At 44.8% G+C, this 19,559-nt stretch overlaps 2 protein-coding genes across 11 annotated transcripts in view; one reads left to right on the plus strand and one right to left on the minus strand.

The window, feature by feature from the left end:
• The first annotated feature begins 1,716 nt into the window (after positions 1 to 1,716).
• Positions 1,717 to 12,053, plus strand: LOC307187774 (uncharacterized protein). The gene is made up of 5 exons (XM_079924284.1): positions 1,717 to 2,824; positions 2,870 to 2,966; positions 9,422 to 9,584; positions 10,883 to 10,981; positions 11,497 to 12,053. The coding sequence occupies exons 1-2, from the start codon at positions 2,135 to 2,137 to the stop codon at positions 2,882 to 2,884; spliced, it is 705 nt and encodes a 234-aa protein (XP_079780410.1). The 5' UTR covers positions 1,717 to 2,134; the 3' UTR covers positions 2,885 to 2,966; positions 9,422 to 9,584; positions 10,883 to 10,981; positions 11,497 to 12,053.
• Positions 12,054 to 13,793: 1,740 nt separating this feature from the next.
• Positions 13,794 to 19,559, minus strand: part of RBMS1 (RNA binding motif single stranded interacting protein 1) — a 210,608-nt gene continuing 204,842 nt past the window's right edge. For 3 of the 10 annotated variants that reach the window (XM_079924276.1, XM_079924274.1, XM_079924279.1), the window contains exons 12-15: positions 18,337 to 18,447; positions 17,311 to 17,391; positions 15,860 to 15,944; positions 13,796 to 14,850 (exon numbers count right to left, since the gene is read on the minus strand). In XM_079924276.1, the coding sequence (XP_079780402.1) occupies positions 15,867 to 15,944; positions 17,311 to 17,391; positions 18,337 to 18,447 (270 nt within the window). In that variant the 3' untranslated portion in view covers positions 13,796 to 14,850; positions 15,860 to 15,866. Of the gene's footprint in view, positions 14,851 to 15,859; positions 15,945 to 17,310; positions 17,392 to 18,336; positions 18,448 to 19,559 lie in introns of all 10 variants that reach the window. The other 7 variants (XM_079924278.1, XM_079924281.1, XM_079924283.1 and 4 more) reach the window with 5 other exon arrangements.

Below are 19,559 nucleotides of genomic sequence, written 5' to 3' on the forward strand. Positions count from 1 at the left end.
GGGGTATTCTTTGCACGAAAGACAGGTATTTCATTTAATCTTAGGGTCTGTGATGACCACTTTGAAAACATTTTGGCATTATCCTGTAAAGCTGACGCTAGGCATATCCCATGATCCAGCAACTCCGCTCCTGGGCATATACCCTGCAGAAATACAGGCACAGATGCACTGAGCATTTTCATCATAGCGTGTTCAGAATAGTCAAGAGCTCCCACGTCTATCAAAAATAAAATAGACACACTTTGGTATATTTATACAGTGAAATACTATGCAATGATAAAAATAAATTACAGCTAAGCAAAAATGCACGACTAAATCTTCAAGATATAATATTGAGCAAAAGATGCCAGACACAACGAAATATTGAAAGCACGATTCCACTTATAGAAAGTTCAAATATGGACAAAACTAAACTCTAGGTTTTAGGGAAGCATATTTAGGTGATACAATCATAAAGAAAAGCAAGGAGGTGAATAACATAAAGTCTGTGGAGTGTTACCTACTGAGCTGAAGGAGGGGTTGATGACTGTTAAGAGGCACAGCTGTCGGGGCATCTAGGGAGGGGGCCATGTTCTATTTCTCAACTCGGGTGGAGGTACAGGTACTCATTTTGCTACAAGACTTTGAGCTGTACACCTATGGTTTATGCACTTTTCTAAGCTTATTTCACAACTGAAAAAAAAGTTCAAAAGAAATTAGTTATTTATTGCCTAATTATTCCCAAGGAGTTTAAGTACTGAGTTGACTCTTAAAGGATAAATAGGAGTTATCCAGGTGGAGGAGACCATCCTAGGAGCGACACAAGAAGGGGCAAAGGTGCAGAGTACAGAGGTCGGCGAGGAGCGGCGGGGTGGGAGACCGCAGCCGCCGCTGCCGCAGGGAAGGTGCCGCGGGCAGCCGGGACTCCCGGCTTGGCTGTAACCCGGTCCGGGGCCAGGTGGGACCGCGAGGGCCCATGGCCGAGCCGGCTCCGTTACCTCTGACTTCTGAGGATGTGGCCGTTTATTTCTCTGAGCAAGAATGGCGGGATCTAGAGCCATGGCAGAAGGAGCTTTACAAGCAAGTAATGAACACCAATTATGAGATTCTTGTTTCTCTAGATGATGGACTTCCCAAACCAGAACTAATATCCTGGCTTGAACAGGGGAGAGAACGCTTCAGGATCTGGGGAGAATCACAGAAATCAGGAAACATAATTTGCACCTCTGCTGATTTGCATTTGGATCCAGTTATTGAGGGACAACTGTTTGTGGGAAGCCAGCAAGCTGTGAAACCAGGAGAAGCCCACTGCCATTTCCAAGTAGATCCTGTTCAGAGCCAGCGTTCCTCTGAACCCTTATTAAAAGTGAAGGGAAAAAGTGAAGATGTTTCCTTCAGGCCTGACCAAGTCGTCGCCCTCCTGAATCCACAAAGACATGATGCTCGGGCTCTAGTTCCAGTAGTCCACAGCTCCAGGGAACCCACCCAAAGAGACACAATCGTAAGTCCCAGGACTCTCAGTCCCCCCCGGCTTCCAGGAAACCTCTGGGGAGGGCCTCCAGCATCCTTGCCCCGTCTGTGGGTAAGGCTTTTGGAAGAACCTCTCAGAGCCAGGGGAGCCAGAAGGACCCACCACACAGGGCCTGGAATCAGTTCCGCAAACAAACCGGCGCACAACAGCTGCTGAGCATCCCTCGGGGCCAGAGGCACTTCCGCTGTCCAGAATGTGGGCGGGGCTTCCGCCGGAAGTCGTGTTTGCTTAGACCCCTGGCAATCCACCCCGAGGAGAGCCAGTTGCCGGGCAGCGAGTGTGAAGTGTATGCCCACCATCTGCGCTCGGGGCAGAGGCCTTCCCAGTGCCCCGGCTGCGACGGGAGAGGCCCGGCTCCAGGAGAGAGGGTGCCGGGGCCGCCTCCGAGCAGGCTGAGCTCCCGCGCTTGGGAGAGAAGCCGGGCCTCAGCCCGGCTGGCGAGGAACGCCCGGAGGCTCTCGAGGCCGGCCTCCTGCGGCCCGTGCGGCCGGCGCTCCTCCCCGCAGTGCGGGCTTCCAGACCACACCCACGTGCACAGCGCAGAGCGGCCCTTCCGGTGCGCCGAGTGCGGCCGGGCCTCCCGCCAGCACGGGCGGCTGCGGCTCCACCGGAGGCTGCACTCAGATGAGCAGCCTTGGCTTCCGGCTGAGGAGGCACGGCGGCGAGAGGCCGCTCTCCTGCGGCGAGTGCGGACGCGGCTTCGCCCACCCGTGCAAGCTGTGCGAGCACCTGCGGGTGCACAGCGGCGAGCGGCCCTTCGGCTGCCCCGACTGCGGCCGCTGCTTCCGTCTCAAGGGCCAGCTGCGGAGCCACCAGCGCCTGCACACGGGGGAGAGGCCGTTCCCGTGCCCCGACTGCGGCAAGAGCTACTGCGTGAAGGCCGACATGAAGGCGCACCGGCTGCTGCACGGCGGCCGGATGCCCTTCTCCTGCGAGTGTGGCAAAGGCTTCGCCAAGGAGTCCAAGCTCGTGGAGCACATCAGGACGCACACAGGCGAGAAGCCCTTTCAGTGTTCCCAGTGCGACAAGAGCTTCCGCTTGAAGGCGCAGCTGCTCAGCCACCAGGGCCTGCACACCGGTGAGAGGCCTTTCCGCTACCCCGAGTGCGATAAAAACTTCTGGGAAAGGGGCCACATGCTTCGGCACCAGCGCATCCACAGGCCCGGCAGGCCGTTCGCTTGTGCAGACTGCGGCAAGGGCTTCATTTATAAGTCGAAACTTGCCGAACATATCAGAGTGCACACGAAGTCCTGTCGTGCCCCCAGTGAGCCTGACGTTAAGCAAAGGCTCGGCCAGCTGTTTGCGATGATTGAGGCCGACTGGAGTTGAGGCCGAGTAGGGCGCCCTGCGGTGATCGAGGCCGACTGGATTTGAGGCCGAGTTCGGCGCCCAAAGCGGTCAGCAGAGTCGGTATTGCCAGGGAGTCCACAGCCAGCGCAGCCAAACCCAAAATCTGGTAAGACAGATGGAAGGAACAGGGGCCCTTTTTTAAGCAAGAATGTGATACAGGTTAGGTGTGTGAGAAACCACAAAGATTCTCATTTAAAACATCACCAGCTGTGTTTTCTATCCATTGATAGAAAACAGTGGATAGAAACAATAGATAGGTTTGTTCTTCCCACCGTATTAACGGGTGATTTTCCCCAATGTGCTAATAAGCTAACTCTGAAATCCCAGCTTGAATTTAGACAGCAGGAAATCCCTCCAGTACTGTTCTCAAAGCTAAAAGGATGGGGTGACTGTTAAATGTCAGCTCTTCTTTTTTTCATAGTATGATGATAAGCAGGGGGTTTAACCCAGCGACTTTTGTTGCAGGCCTGATATGATAGGATTTGGTTTTGACTTATTTGAAGCTAATAGCAACAAAATGAGTTCTCCGACTCATGGTTTGTCTATGTGAATGCTGAAGTTTCACAGCAGGTTTCATAGTGATTATGCATGGTTACCCTTAAGGAAAAGCTGATAATTCAAGCAAAAGTTGATTAATCTGGGTTGAAGAAAATAAAACCAAAGGTGCTAAATTGAAAAAAAAAAGGTGCAGAGTACAGAATGCTTCTGAGATTTTTTTGTTTTGGTTTTTTCTTTTTTTGTGGTACACGGGCCTCTCACTGTTGTGGCCTCTCCCGTTGCGGAGCACAGGCTCCGGACGCGCAGGCTCAGAGGCCACGGCTCACGGGCCCAGCCGCTCCGCGGCGTGTGGGATCTTCCCGGACCAGGGCAGGAACCCGTGTCCCCTGCATCAGCAGGCGGACTCTCAACCACTGCGACACCAGGGAAGCCCCGCTTCTGAGATTTTAAAGTTCAAGATGGGGTGTGGCTGGAGGAGAGGTCCCAAAGCCAGTGGAAATGAGGTCCTGGGGGAGCCAGGCATTTTAGACTTGGGCTGTGGAAGAACTTCAAGCTGGGGAATGAAATTTCAAGAAGAGGAGGCCTGTCAACAGTGACAAATGCAGCCAAGAGTGCATTCAGATCAGGATTGAGAGTTCTCTGACTTGGGAATCGGAGGTCCCTGTCCAGCCGGGATGGGAATGGTGCAGTGGAGAGCTGGCAGCAGAGCCCAGATTGCGGTAGGATGAGGTGGGACTGGAGGCAGGGAAGTGGAGACATCACCCTGGCCGCTGCTGCAGGGAGGCCCAGTTGGAGGAAAAGAGACATGAGACGGTTTAGATCGGTGAATTCACTCTTTCTCCATGACCACAAAAGGCTGTAGCTCTTTCTATTCTCAAAAACTCAAAGGCATTTATTGCAGAGACTTCAGAATTAACTCATGGGTAACGAGATGGTTCAACTTGGTAAGAAAGTAACCCCGCGTTTTGTGATGCTGGACTAGATTCGCTTGCGAGGCGCTGGAAAAACATCTGGGGAAATCAGGGGGCTGCTGCATTGGAGTTTCTGCAAAATGTTGGATTTGGGGCCTCAGAGATGGCAAGTCAGTGCAGGCACCTTAGAAGCATCTCTGTTTCTTTAATTTAATACACACCAAATTTGGTGGCTGAGAGCTTGTGAGAGACCAGCGTGTTTACCAGGCCCTTGGGGGACAGCTTTGCGAGGGTGATGTCAATCAACGGAGTTCCTTTTATCTTCTTTTTCTCTTCCACTCAAACTGTCTAATATTCGTTTTCCTACCTAGGTTCCTTTCTAAGTTGCTCTTTTCTTCTTCCTTTCTTTCTCTTCTTTCTGCCATCCTTCCATGTCTCTTTTTATGTCTCCTTTTTGGGTTTTCCACTTCCACACCATTCCTGTTCTTCAACTTTCTGTTTCAAAACTTTGACCGCATTCCATCTGACAGTGGGAGGAAAGCAGACTTCTTGGGGCAAATTTACGGCATCACAAAAGGCCCCCTTCCTCTGGAGAGGAGTGACCCTCTTATGGCAGAATGACCCCTGTCCCCTGACAAAAGGTTTCATCTCCCTCTGGGCAGGGTAGGAGGAGAATTAACCTCCTCGCCATCCCAGACTCCCACGCAGACTGAGGTGTGAGAGCCTAAGCAGGAGAGTAAGTCTGAGGTATCTGTCCTGCTGAGGGGGTGTCAGAGATGGGAGGCTGGTCACAGACGGGATCTGATCGAATGAGTACAAGGATCAAGGATTTCAGGAGCCAGGTTCCTTGGTGTCAGCAAAGAGAATTACAAATAAGGGAAAATGAATGCTGTTTTGTTGGAAAGGACTTGGAGGTATGGATGCAGATGTATGTTTTTCAGTATGTATAGATCATGGAGAAAATACAGATGTAAGTGTGTGTGTTGCACGCCTGTACCCACACACACACTCCTTATCCCTATTTACTGACGGGGCTGGAGAACAGTGACATGTCAGTAGCAATGAGTATATCTAGTGCCCAAACCTTACCTTCTAAACACTGTTCTCTGCTAAAAGGAACCAGGACTCTTTGGAGAAATGGCTGAATCTAGGACTAGAACAGGGAAAGTACAAGGCAAGCTTGGCACATCTGGCGGGGCCAGCAAGCAGGGAGGTTCTTGAAGAATAATGGGGATACGCCTTTAAAAACACAGAAGGTGGCTTGCAGGAGTTCCCACAGGCCAAGTTAGGGACAATTTGAGCATCAAAACAAATACCGATTACGGATTGGCATCCATTGAACAGAAAGGACACCCTGAGTCCATACTCATAGAAATAAGTAAATGAATAAATTCGAGTTTGAGGAAGTTGAGCACGTTTTCATGGTTCCAAAACATCTCCCCACAAACTACTTAATATCTGCAAAGTGGGAAAGAGTAACTTTACAGGGGAGACGCCTGGCAGACACCACCTTAATTAAGTGATCAAAGGGAATATCATTGATAATGAGACAAATTGAAATCACGCACCTCCCGACGGGACGCAGCGAGGAGAACACAGCTCTTCTTTGGTGATATTCCTGCAGAAGGTGCAGAACCACACAGAAGCATCAAACAAACCAGTCTGAGGACACTCTGCAAAATAACTGGCCTGGAATCTTCAATTGTGTCCAAATCACAAAAGTCAACTAAAGACCGAGGAGATATTTTAGACTGAAGGAGACCAAAGGAACACGACGACTAAAGGCAATGCATGATTTTTGAACTGGATCTTTTTACTCCAAAGGCGTTACTGGAATAATCAGTGATGTTTCAGTGTGCCTTTCCTTATTTTGATGGTTGTATTGTGGTCATATGGGAGAATGTCCTTGTTTGTAGAGGGTCATGGAGCTTTGGGTTGATAATTTGCTCTCAGATATATCAGGATAAAAGTTTTTTTTAAATTTTTTGTACCGTACTTGCAATTTTTGTGTTTCAAAACTTTTTAAAAAATTAAGAAATAAATTCAAAGGCACAACCACTTCGGGGGAAAAGAGAAAGATGTTATAAAGTAAACACAAGCTTCCCATTGAGAAAACATGAGAAATGTTGTGTTCATGATGGGCCACACAGAGCTGTGCTTCGACATCCCTGGAGTTCCCTACGCTTTCTCCTCAGCTCTCAAGGGTCCTTTGATGAAAAAATAGAGAAGCATTATTAATTTTGAGAGTCTCTGGAAAGCTGCAGTATTAGGTAATGGGAAGTGCCATGATCCTGCTTCCCAGTTCACAGGTCTTGCCACAGAGGAGCAAGTGTCTGACCAAACGAGCCAGCCCAGACACTTGCCCCCGAGCTGCTGCTTCCAGTGGAATGGAAGAAATAGGACAGGGCCTTAGGCATCACTGGGAGTGCTCAGTAAGCCGCAGGATGACTTGGGCCTGGCACCTCTTTTTCCTTTGAGGATCTGAATGTGGAAGTGGAAGGAGCACCTAGAATGTTTGTGCCGTTGCAAAACAGACTTTTGTCCTTCAGAAGTAGAGCAATAGGCTTGGTGAGAGGGATGAAGTATACCGCCCAAGAACATTTGAGAAGAGGCGTAACTGAAAACGTCTGTTACGAGTCTACAGCATTCCAGAGTAACTTTCATGGAGTGGTGATTTGGGATGCTGTCCTTGACTTTCATTCAGAGGCCCTACCTGAAACCACCTTGGGAAAGTGTGATTGTGTGGGCAGAGAAAGGTGGCGGAAGACACTGTCCAGTGCTGCCTGCAGGAGTTCCTATCGAAATCTAGTAAATACTATCTTTTCCCAGAGGATCTGGTAGTCTTTGCTCCCTTTGAAAATAAAAGCTAAAAAAAAAAAAAAAAAAAAAAAAAAAGAAAATAAAAGCTATAGATGTATGTACCTTTCTCCCTTTTCACCTTGGCTGCCGGGAAACTCAAAATCATTGAGGTTCAAGTATAGGGATGATGGAGGCCTTCTGGCTTGCAGAGCTACGTTCTGTGCTCTCTTTATCTCTTTTCACTGTTAACTTCTCAAGCCCTGATTTTTACATTTATCTTACTGTGTTTCTCGTAAGTTGCTTCAAACCTTTGTAAAAATAAAGGTTTGTAAAACAAACAAAGACAGATGAATCGCTAGGAGAGTGAAAGCTGAGGGAAATAATATACGTATTATTCCTGCACATGTCAAAGCAATGTGTAACAAAGTGGATATGATGAGATTGCTGGCTAGACTTCTGTGAAGAAAGTAATAAACATGAGTTCTCAAGACTATAGTGGAGGTTGCGGGGGAGGCAGTCAGAAAACTACACAGGTGTTTGCAAATCCACAATCTGGTGTGTGCAGATCATCTGACCAAGGTAGGTTAAAGAAGATGACATTATTAAGAAAACGTATCCTACACCCTGATTATTTACAACAAAACAAAACAAAACAAGATGACACTTTCTTGTTACACATCCCAATATTTTCAGAGCAGGAGTGATGAAAGAAGTCAACTCTTTGGACATCTGCTCCAAGTCTCTGGCAAGGACAGAGCTACCAAAGACTTCATTTGTCTGCCCGACAATTTCATCTGTCAGGAGGCAGAGGAACTAGTGAGGAAATGGCTGCTTTGGAGTAAATTCTGATCAGTAAGAAAGGAACTAACTGGTTGGTAATGTGAAAATGACAAGAACCTCAGGAGAGTGTTTATGCCGTCTGGGCCCCTCACAGCACTCCCAAAGCTCTTTATTTAGATCACACTTTTGTTACTTCTCCTTGAACTATTGTCATTTATACACCGTCTCCTCACAAGAATGTTCCTTGAGGACTGGGACCACATCATGTCCTCTTTGTGTCTTCTGATGTCTGGTGCAGTATCTTTTAAATGGAAAAAAAAATTAATTGAATGTGCTGAACTGGAATATAATGAAAATAGCAACTCGCATAATTTTAGGATGATCTGACAACATTCTTTTAAAACTTTTTTTTCCTGATTATAAAATGTCTTCATTGTAGACAACTAGAAAAATTTGGAAAAGTATAACTGAGAAAATACAAACGTTCCATAACCCTTTCACCCACAGCTAAGCACTTTGAAGTACCTCCTCATCTTTTTTTTTTATTTAAGATGTTGGGGGTAGGAGTTTATTAATTAATTTATTTTTGCTGTGTTGCGTCTTCGTTTCTGTGCGAGGGCTTTCTCTAGTAGTGGCAAGCAGGGGCCACTCTTCATCGCGGTGCGCGGGCCTCTCACTATCGCGGCCTTTGCTGTTGCGGAGCACAGGCTCCAGACACGGGCTCAGTAGTTGTGGCTCATGGGCCTAGCTGCTCTGCAGCATGTGGGATCCTCCCAGACCAGGGCTCGAACCCATATCCCCTGCATTAGCAGGCGGATTCTCAACCACTGCGCCACCAGGGAAGTCCCGTCTTTTATACTTAAATATTGCTTCATAATTATAAGCATACTATATCTACAGTTCTGTGCCTGAGAGTTTTGTTCACCTTATATCTTGAGTATTTTTCATGCTGTGAAAATGTCTTCATTTAAAAATGGCTACGTAATATTCCATTGCATGTCTATTATAATTCATCATTGTGACAAAAAAAAGAAAAAAGAAAGAAAGGAATAGGGATTTTAATTGGCTACAAGCTTTAAGAACTGGGACGTCAATAAGGAGACCATTTCACCTCCAGCAGGCAGATGGGGCTGAGCCGGGGAGACAGGTGAAGGCCCAGGCTATTCCTGCGGTTCTGGGTTTTATCTTGAGTCACCTGTGGTGCATCTGGAGGGTGACCTGATGGTGAGCCAGAGCTGATGAGTAACAGTTAAAGCTACAAGGAATGTTCAACCCAGAGAAGATTTGTGGAGCCAGGAGTTTTCCACATTTGAGAAATGACTGACTTGTCTCATTTTTAAAAAAGTTTTTTGAATAAATGGCTGTACATTAAAATAGAATTTTTGGGTATACAGCTCTATGAATTTTAGCTCAAATATAGATTTGTGTAACTACCATCATCAGGATATAGAACAGTTTCATCATTCTCCCCAAACTCCCCTGTGCTATCCCCTTTATGGTCACATCCTCCTGTCCCCTTTAACTCCTGGCAATCACTGATGTGTCGTCTGTCACTATGCTTTTGTCTTTTCAGGAATGGGAATGACGGACTTATTCTGTGGCATCTCAGTTGGCAGAACTAAGGCTGACAAGTAGAAATGACAAAGATGCAAATTTGACTCCATAAGCAAGTTTGAGAGCAGTTCCAAAAAAGATACAGGATGCCAGGAGAGGTGGGAAGTGCCCAGTCACTGGAGGTATTCAAGGAGAGGAAGTGGTTTCTGGGATACTAGAGGGTAGGAGATACCTGTAGTCTCGTTTATGATCCATATTTTGTGTCAATGAGCAGTGGAATATTCTAGATCAGATCTCAGTCTCTCTCACACACACACACACAAAAGGAATAATAGCATTAAAGTTTGTATTTAATCCAAAGCCACCGTTTTTCAATTCTGAGCAGCCCAGAGACCTGCCAGCACTTTCTTGTGCCTGCAGTCATGAAGTCTGGCAAGGCTTTTGACTTCCTTCCGTGTCCCCAAGCCCTTCCTTGAGCCTTAAAAGTCACATATAAGTTACTCCCCGTCTGAGCAACAATGCTCTCAGGAGGGAGCTACAGCATCGGGCAACGTTCTTACTACTAACCCGCAGTTCGAGTACCCTGTTATCCCCAGAGGTGTGTGCCTGGGGATCCTCGATTTCCACCAGGAGCACCCCCTGCGAGGCCCGGGTCGCCTGCCTTCAGGCTCACAGCTGCAGGTGAAGAGCCACAAGATCCTCCCTCTAGTGGCTCAAGTGAGAACATTCCCGGGCCCTGAAAAGACCCAGAGCGTCAAGACAGGACGTCCAAAGACAGGAGACACTCCTCCGGAGCCATTCCACAGGGCTGAAATTCCATCGCCTGGCCAAGGTCATCCACAGGAAGGGTGGGCGCACGGCACCGCCTCCCCAGCCGTACCAAGGACGCTGCGCTGGGCCCCGGGAGCGTTCCCCGCAGCCCTGCTCCCCAGCGCCATCTGCCGGGGCTGCCTGCGGCCACCCCTCCCCCGCTCCCCGCCACTACCGAGGGGTGCTTATTTCATCACATTGCTATTGCAGGGGAAGAAGCTGCCCGGTTTTTCTTTAACCCTGGGCTGAATTTTCCTAACTACTTGCCATCTTCTGAAGATTTTCAGGCAAGGGCGGGGGGGCTGGGGGTGGTGGAGGAAGGTGGTGGTGACAGGTCTGTGACCTTTCTCCCAAAGGCAGCTGCATCTTTTCCTCCGGCTACTCTGGTGGAATGAGACGATCGTTGTCAGATCTGAACATTTTTGAGCCCCTCCTCAGGCTGGGAGGCACTACCTTTCTCTTAGTGAATTTTTAACCAGCATCTGTGAAATTTGAGAGGAGGCGGAATTCATGCTCCAGCGGATGTACCTCCCGCCACTGCTCTTGAAGGGCATGGGTGGTGGGGAGAAAACGGGGCTCCTGTCCAACCCCTGCTCTCCCTCATCCCAGCCCATACAGAGAGAAATATGCACGCCCGGTTGTCGCTGCCAGCTTCCTCTCTCTTTTCCAGGCAAGAATTCCTCCCCGATCCTTGGACCCAGGCCATCTCAGACAAAGAGGGAGTCCTGGCCCCTGACGATGACCCGAGGAACCACAACATTTTAGCAAGGTGGGGTTGATCCCCAAAGGTGCCACAGGTCCTCTTTCTGTGTGTGAGCGACAGCTCTTTTTTATCCATCAGCATTCTGGCTTGCTTAGCCCTGTTGCACAGACAGAAAAGGTGCTCTGAAAAAGTGTTTATCAGTTTCTGTGTGAACGACAGCCCCCGGATGTCCCAGGACTCCAATGACATAAGCCGTCTTAAAATAAGAGAACAAAAATAAGGTTAACAAAACCTAAGGTGCCCAGCAGTATTTCTTTCCTGTCTCTGGTCAGTGGTCCTATGAAGGAGCATGGGGACAGTGTGAGGCTGGGACAGAACATGAGGCCACATAGCTTACATTCTTGGCAGCCTGCGTGTGTCTCAGTGAGGCTACACTCTGCTCTTGCCCCGACATCTTTTTCTCTGAAGCACTGGTTATCATTAGAGGACCGGGTTCCCTTTTCTCATAGAGCCAGTGAGTACTGGGGCTTTCTCGGCTCTGGCAAGGTAAATGCTCTAAACCCCATGTATCTAATTCACAGATCCCATCGTCCACACTGCGGCGGAGGCATACAGAAATGGAGGCTATGGATGTCCTTCTCGCCCACTCCTTTCATCAGGACAGAGCCACTGGGTAGCAGAAAAAGAAACCTTTACAACTACACTGAAACATTTCATTTACCTTGGGTAAGAGTCAATTTCTTGTACTAAGAGCCTCCCATAAAGCATGTCAGTGTGGGAAAGAGAGCTGTTGTCTCTGCCCCCTGAATGCTGCACCAGAGCCTCCTACTGGGAACAGCCAAACAAGGTCACTAAAGGAGGCCCGACGCATCAAGGCAGGGATAAGATCACCTTGAAATCCTTACCCGTGAGCTTGTTTACCAGAGATGGGGACACTGTTTTCATTCTGTCCTCCTTGCTGGGCAATGACAGTGCCACAGTCCAAAGGTAGCAGTAAGGAAGGAGGAAGGAGAGGGGCCTGGCTCTTTGGTGTTTAAGAACAGACCAAAGGTGGACTTTGCTGAGAGGAAACATGGTGAGCTAATGCTCGTCCCTGTACATGAACTGAAATAACCAAAAACAACAGGGTGGGAAGGTTTTTTCCAGTTCTTTTAAAGGAAATATATTTCGAGTACATATTGAATCTGAAAATAATTTTCAACTCAGTTCCAAACCAATCCACTGAGCTGAAAGAAGAGATCAGAAATGAAATGAAATTCTGATATACGTTGAATCTAATCTAAAAAAAATTGACAGGGAAAATAAAATTTCAGATGTTTTTTATTCAAAGGTTCTCAAAAGAAATAAAACAGAAAAAGCTAACAATCTGATCAAATGTACAGTTCAAAAATGTCTTTTTGGCGTTTAACAACAAGTCCTAGGAAAGAAAACTACAGAGTTATCTTGAACCGGACAAATAAGTTACCACTGGCAAGTTTGTGGCACTAGTAAAACAAAAATAAAAAATTAACTCTCTTGATCATATAGATATCTCTATGAAAATCTTTTTTTTTCAATCTGTACAAAAGGTCTTTCTTCATAAATTAATTTTTTTTATAATTTAATGGCTGTCTACTATGTGATGTTTAACTGGTTTTTTTTCTTTTTTTATGTACAGAGGTTATGTTTCCCAAATCTTACCCAGACGAGTATGGCACTTAGTTCAGACACTTCTAGCAGCAGATTTCCCCTCCCCTCTGAGTTATCAAATTTCTGTCTTAACTAATGCAAAAATATCAAGTAGTGAGAGACCCAGGTTTACAATGTACTAGGTACAAAGAGGGTGCTGCGTTCAGTCTGGACTTTCACAAAGCAGTAATATTCCAGGGAGCATAGAACCAATAATACCACAACTTTAAAAAAGGAAACAAAAACAAAAACAAAAACACACTTCTCTTATGACTATGTAATTTCACTAGAATCTACACTTCTCAGAGCAGCAAGGACTTTTGAAACTATGAAATATCACTGACATCTATAATCAAACACAAGCATAAATTTTAAGAACTAAAAAATACTCGAAAGAAATAACTGCTTAGGCCTAGCTCCTGAGCTAGGAAGGATTTGGTCTGTGGAAACAGGGAGGGCCAGCAACCTGTCCCAGCACAAAAGAAAATAGACTCTGAGGTAGATAACTGATCACACACAGTTGACCAGACAAGTACACAGTTTTGGAAGACAACTTAATTTACCATTGCTTTTCAAACGTATGCAATTGTCTTAATAAAAGAGCTTTAATAACAGTGAATTATCTTATATGTACTAAAGTAGAAATAACTGTGTATTTATGAATCAGGAATTTCATAGTTTCAAAATTGGTTTTTCTTTACACTTAACACTTGTAGTGATGATGTAAAGTGTGGCACTGCTTGGATCCAAATCTTCCTTCATGCTTTTTTGTTTGTTTGTGTGTGTCCATACGTCAATTAAAATTATAAAACCTAAATCCAAAGGTACAAAAAAGGCACATTCTCCTAACCGCAAACTGGTCCGGCAAAAATAAAGAGCACAGAAGATGTGATGCTGAGACAAGCTGGAGCTACTGGTTACTGGCTCTTCGGTCTTTGGTGAAGTTACCTTTAAAAGTGCCAAGTAATTTTTGTTTCTCAAATTTACGTGATAGAGAGAGCTAGTAGCCAATTGTTTCGCTTCTATTCATATCTCAGCTTATGTTTGAAGATAAATCCTTACTTTTAACTTTTGCTATTTCGTTGCAATAGCAACATCTGTGGTTTTTTTCGGTTTGCCAGATCTCAGGCGTCATTCTCATTCTAAAGCACTATCGTTAGTATAAAGGAAGGACAAAACATTCGGTGACTCCCTCCCCTCCCCCCACCCCCTGCCCCTACGCTACCTACACTAAATCTAGAACATCAAGTTAGTTTTTTTTTTTTTCCTGAAAAAAGGCAAAAAAGACTTTACATTGCATCATACAGCAGATATCCTAAATCAGTCGAACTATCAGAGGAAACTCTTGGCGCACAGCCTTACAAACAATTTACCCTATTAAAAGTTCCCCAGTCAGAAAATGTGTTTCACACAAAACAGTTTTCCCTTCTTGCATTTCACTACCTTACACATTATGTGAAAAATCATTAAAAACACCTACTACATATTTAAAAAAGCCAAAATTTCAGCAACTTTTATTGACTACCTTTTAAAAGCCCTATGCTGCTGTTTAACAAGGCATAATAGACCAGCCCATTTGGTCAAAGCATTCTACATCATTAGTTTGAACTAACTTTTACTGAAACAGCTACAGCATCAAAAGAGTTAAGGCAAATTGGAATTCATAGAAAAGGATAAGACACTTCACACTACGTGGAAAGGAAAACGGAAAGCTAAGAAAAGAGACACTGGCTGCAACACTCACACTGCAAGCACAGAACACCAGGGGTGAAGTTGGACTATTTAAACATCAGAAAGCCCATTTCATACAGCTGAAAAAAACACAAACGAAAACACAAAATGAACAAAACCACAAGAATCCGGTCATGCACTTGGGTAAGTCTTCATGGTCTTTGTGCATACCCAGAGAATTGAAGTTTTCTTTTTCTTTTTCTTTTTTTTCCTTTTTTCTTTTTTTTTTCTTTTTTTGCATCATAACATTTGATAAAAATCTTTTGTATTTTGTTGGTTTTTTTTTCTTTTTCTTTTTTTTTTTTTTTTTTACTAAAATAAACCTGTTCAGGGGAACAGCTACTAGATGAATTTAAGGGTTTTATGCACCTTATAGAACTTATAGCAAAAATAGTTTTAGTTGATTTCATTATAAATAACGTTTTCAAGAACCTGTGCAAAACTGTCAATAATTTCCTAAAGCACAATTGATCAGAAAAATCCATGATTGTTCAGCCTTCACAACCTTCTTCATTTAAGCACACCCTTCTGTACATCTGGAAGAGAAAAAAAAAATGCTTTTGTACATTTGGTGTAATATACCAGAGATTTGTCACTTCTTTCTTGTTTTAAAGATATGTGTTTGAGAAAGGCTCTGCTCATCGCTGGTGGTAGGCCAGTAAATGCAAACTCTGGAACTGAGGTCACTTTTTATGCCCCGAGTCCACCTTTCAAATCTGGGACCTGCAACATACTTCACAAGAGCAATCCAGAAACCCAGGTGTTGTAAGTTCCACAGAGCTGTTTTACTGCAATCTGCATGGCAGAGTGACTAGTTTTGAGATCTGTGGTCCAAGTGGGAGCTGGGAGAGCAATCTCTCAATCTAAGGATAGTTGTATTAGATTCATAGTCAAGATACTGCTTGTATCTTGTAATGCTAGATTAAGCAAAATCTTATGCTATATTTCCTTTAGTTTGTGAGCATTAAAACAATATATATATATTACATATTATATATATATATATATATATAAAATATAATATAAAAAAAATAAATGTATTGTAGGACAAATTTGGTACCTGGCATTGTCTGATTATGTTACCAATCTTTTGGCAAGGGGTGGGTAGGGAGGAAGAGAGTATAAATATACATTTGACTTCAGCATAAGGCACTGTTATTTTTGGACAGAATACTCATCTACAAATCCACAAAATCACTGATTTTTTTTTTTTTTTTTGGCAGTACGCGGGCCTCTCACTGTTGTGGCCTCTCCCGTTACGGAGCACAGGCCATGCAGGCCCAGCCGCTCTGCGGCATGTGGGATCCTCCTGGACCGGGGCACGAACCCGGGTCCCCTGCATCGGCAGGCGGACTCTCAACCACTGCGCCACCAGGGAAGCCCCAAATCACTGATTTTAACATTCCAGTAACATTGGATTCCCTGGCCATGACTGAAGCAGTGTGGTGTGACCAGACCTGAGTTGTTTAAAGTACCATTTTGATACAAGAATCATAGACTTTTCTTGACTTGAGCCCTATAGTGATGGAGACCTTTCTCTCATACCTCACAGTTACTTATTGGGTTGAAAGGTATATGGAGAATGGTCATTAGACGTCTCTACAGCCACCTGCTGCTGACCACTCGCCTCCTACAACAAAGCAGAACAGATGAGACATGTGAGCAAAGAAATCCAAACTCTGTTACCCAGGTTGGACTGAGTCCCACATCTTAAAAACAAGCACTCCTTAAAAGTGATTTTCTTAACGTCATATAGAGCCTTCAAAGTTAATTATTTCCCTAAGAAGTTAAAATGTCTGATAGACCCAAAGAACCTCCTTTAATTTTTATGAGTTGCCTCTTCATATCAAGCTGCAATTTACCAAACAAATCTCTTCCCCTTTGGGGGCCAGATGTGACCTGGAATTCAGTATTTTCAGATTTTAGAATCTGAAACATGGTATGCATATGCTGTATATCAGAGACTATATACCCAGTGGGGTCTAGGGCTGTACCTCATAATCAAACACATGAATAGGTCTGTGCTGAAAGGTATGAATATGCAGTGTAAATGGGGTAAAGATCTTGTCTTACATCAGTTCAGCTTGGGTTCTGCCACAGGTCAGGTATTTTGCTAAAGTAGTTACAAGGAAAATTTTTCGTTTCAGATTTGTTTGTTCCAGCATTGCAGATAAGGGGTTCTGGTAACTGTGGCTATCAATAACTGCACAAATTTCAATCATTTAGAAGCAAACAAAACACATCCCACCTCCCCTGTAATCCAGCCACAGTCCTGGGGTTGTTTCTGCAATTGGAACCTATGGGATCTGCCTAGCAGGGGGGGATCGACTGGGTTGATGAATTTCCTTGGAACTTCAAGGGTACTTTGCAGGAAAACACTATGCTTTCTGCCCAACTTGAATTCAGATGTCAGACTTCTTCCATATCAATATCATAACAGTATCTTCCATAACAAGAACTAAGAGTTATTTAGCTCTACTAAGTCTCTATAAAAACAGGTATGGTGTGTTCCTCATCCCTGTTACAGTTCTGAAACATTTTTTTTCAAGTATCTTAGTGATAACAAGTTAATTTTTGTAATTATTATTACTGATATAATCTTTGATACTAGTATTGCAAATTCCAGCTTTATCAAGAACCTGTGTTTTAATTTGCCTGTAAGCGTCATTTTACAGGAGATAAGAACCTGTGTTTTAATTTGCCTGTAAGTGTCATTTTACAGGAGACAAGATAGAACTTTGAAGGGGTATGAAATGTGCTACAAGCCTAGAAAATATCAGTATTTCTGGGAGTCTTGGGGGTGTGGCTTGGATGCTGTTTACTAACTTGTATGCAGAGAATATTTCATAGTTGAAAACAACTCTAGGCATAGACTCCCTCTCAACTCGATTCTTTATGCAAATGTTTGACTTTCGATTGATTCTTCTTTGAGTTCTATTTAACCCATTTCTGAAATTACTCACTGCCAGAACGGCCACTGGACAGTCTATACCAACCTCCACAGGAACCGCCGGCGTCTGCACGTGGGTATACTGTGGCAGGTAGGCCCCCTGCACAGCTGACGTGGCAGGCATGTACTGGAAAGAAGAATACAGTCAGCATGGCCAACGACGAGCCATGGGTGATGGTCACTACAGTTTCTCGTCCTCGGTAATTCAGCATCACTAACGTGCTATTTTATTCAAGAAGGTCTCTCCCTCAAAGGACCTCATGAGTTTCCAGCAGCCCCCTGAACCAGTATCTAGAATTGTTTCTTGGGGCTTCTTGGAGCCCCAAGAAGTAAATGACTTATTACATCTTTAGCAGGTCACTGAAAAATGGGAAATGGACCCTTGCTTTCCTGATGCCGACAGCCATCCTTCTCTGAAGGCAGGAGAGGTTTCTCACTGGATGTGTGTGGCCCTGGCTTAGCCTTTACAAGCTGCTTCTGCTGGCTGGGAATGTAAGCCAGGAAAATACTACCCTTTGTTCTTTTAAGCTACCATAGATATGGTCTCAGTTAAAAGCCTTTGGCCATCTGACCATCTAAACACTACACATATCAACCCTGGAAGTGAATCTGGGATTGGTTCAACCCCAATTCCCAACTGAGTCCCTGGATTTGAGGAAATAAGTCAATACTAAGATTGTGATTCAGTGCCCCCAAAATCCATACAAGAAGAAATAAGTGAGTAAAAATTCCCTGCCTTGACTACCATTAATCACCTTCATCTTTTGCTTCATGAGACCAGGTCTGCCAGTGTGAATGAACGATATTAGTCATTAGGGCTGGAAGTGGTCTTGTATGGATACTATATTCTGATAAAGGAGAGATAGACAGATACCCAGAGGACAGACTTTTAGTTCATCAATTAATCAAGAAATATCTGAGTACTTACTATGTGAAAGGCAATGTGGGAGAAGAGAGGGGATCAGACATAATCTCTGACATTACAGAGTCTATAATTGATAAGGAAGACACAGGCTGCATTAATTTACCCTCCTCTGTTTGCTGAGACACATGATATTAATTTGCCACCTACTGTTCCGGTGCTGCCTAGTGACAGGTGACTCATCTGCTGGGCCAGAGGGCTGATCATAGATGCGGGCTGTAGTGACATGGTGTGCTCCATTGAGGGAGTTAACACGGCACCCTGGGGAGTCGGAGACAGAGGAAGTGAGACAAACTTAGGGAGGGAGTGCAGATTCTGGAACAACCTTTTGCAAAGGAAATGCCTTAGTTTACTGAGGAACACGAAGCTAAAATAACCTCCCCTCAAACTTGCAAATGGTGTCATGATTTCTTATAAATGGTCTAGATTGTGTTTCCTGAGACTTTTTAAAAGAGCACCCACTTCACAGAAATCCTTCTGTTAAATACCTCTCCCTTTACTTTCACTTAACTGTAAAGCAAGCTAGTCCACAGGAGAACTATGGGGTGTGACAGGAAACGCAAACTACTTTTGGCTGGCCAAGGTTACAAAATGCTTAATTTTTTTTTTAAAGTAAATGACAGTTGATGTTTCATGCAGCCACAAAACAATATACTATATTGAATATTATAAATACAGTGTTGTGTTCAAAAATGTTAAAAAAATAGTCATTTGATTCAAGGTTCAGGCTGCTGGTATCAAGATCACATTCTTCATTCACTCAGTGTTTCTCAGAACTTTCAACTGCAATTTGGTGCCAGGGGAGGGAAGCAGATTCAGATATGGTTAATAATCCAATTTTAGAATCTTTGATTTCACTTGAAAAAATTCTGGTCATCAAAACTAAAATTAAATATAGTTAAAAACAGAGAGGAGGGGTGAAAAAAATCACGCGTATAACCCAGCCTGTCTCTAATACACAGCTGTTAGCATGGTCAGGGTAGCACTGTCCAGACTCTGGCCTCTGCATGTTTTTACAGAGTTGCAACCAGGGCACATGAACTATTTCATATCCTGGGTTTTGCTTCTATTTATTTATTTATTTAATTTATTTCTGGTTGCGTTGGGTCTTTGTTGCTGCACACGGGCTTTCTCTACTTGTGGTGAGCGGGGGCTACTCTTCCGTTGTGGTGCGCAGGTTTCTCATTGCAGCGCGCAGGTTTCTCATTGCAGTGGCTTCCCTTGTACAGCATGGGCTCTAGGCACGCGGGCTCAGTAGTTGTGGCTCGCAGGCTCTAGAGCACAGGCTCAGTAGTTGTGGCGCATGGGCTTAGCTGCTCTGCGGCATGTGGGATCTTACCGGACCAGGGCCTGAACCCGTGCACTGGCAGGTG

Source organism: Stenella coeruleoalba, assembly GCF_951394435.1.
Source record: "Stenella coeruleoalba genome assembly, chromosome: 6".
Lineage (NCBI taxonomy): Eukaryota > Metazoa > Chordata > Mammalia > Artiodactyla > Delphinidae > Stenella > Stenella coeruleoalba.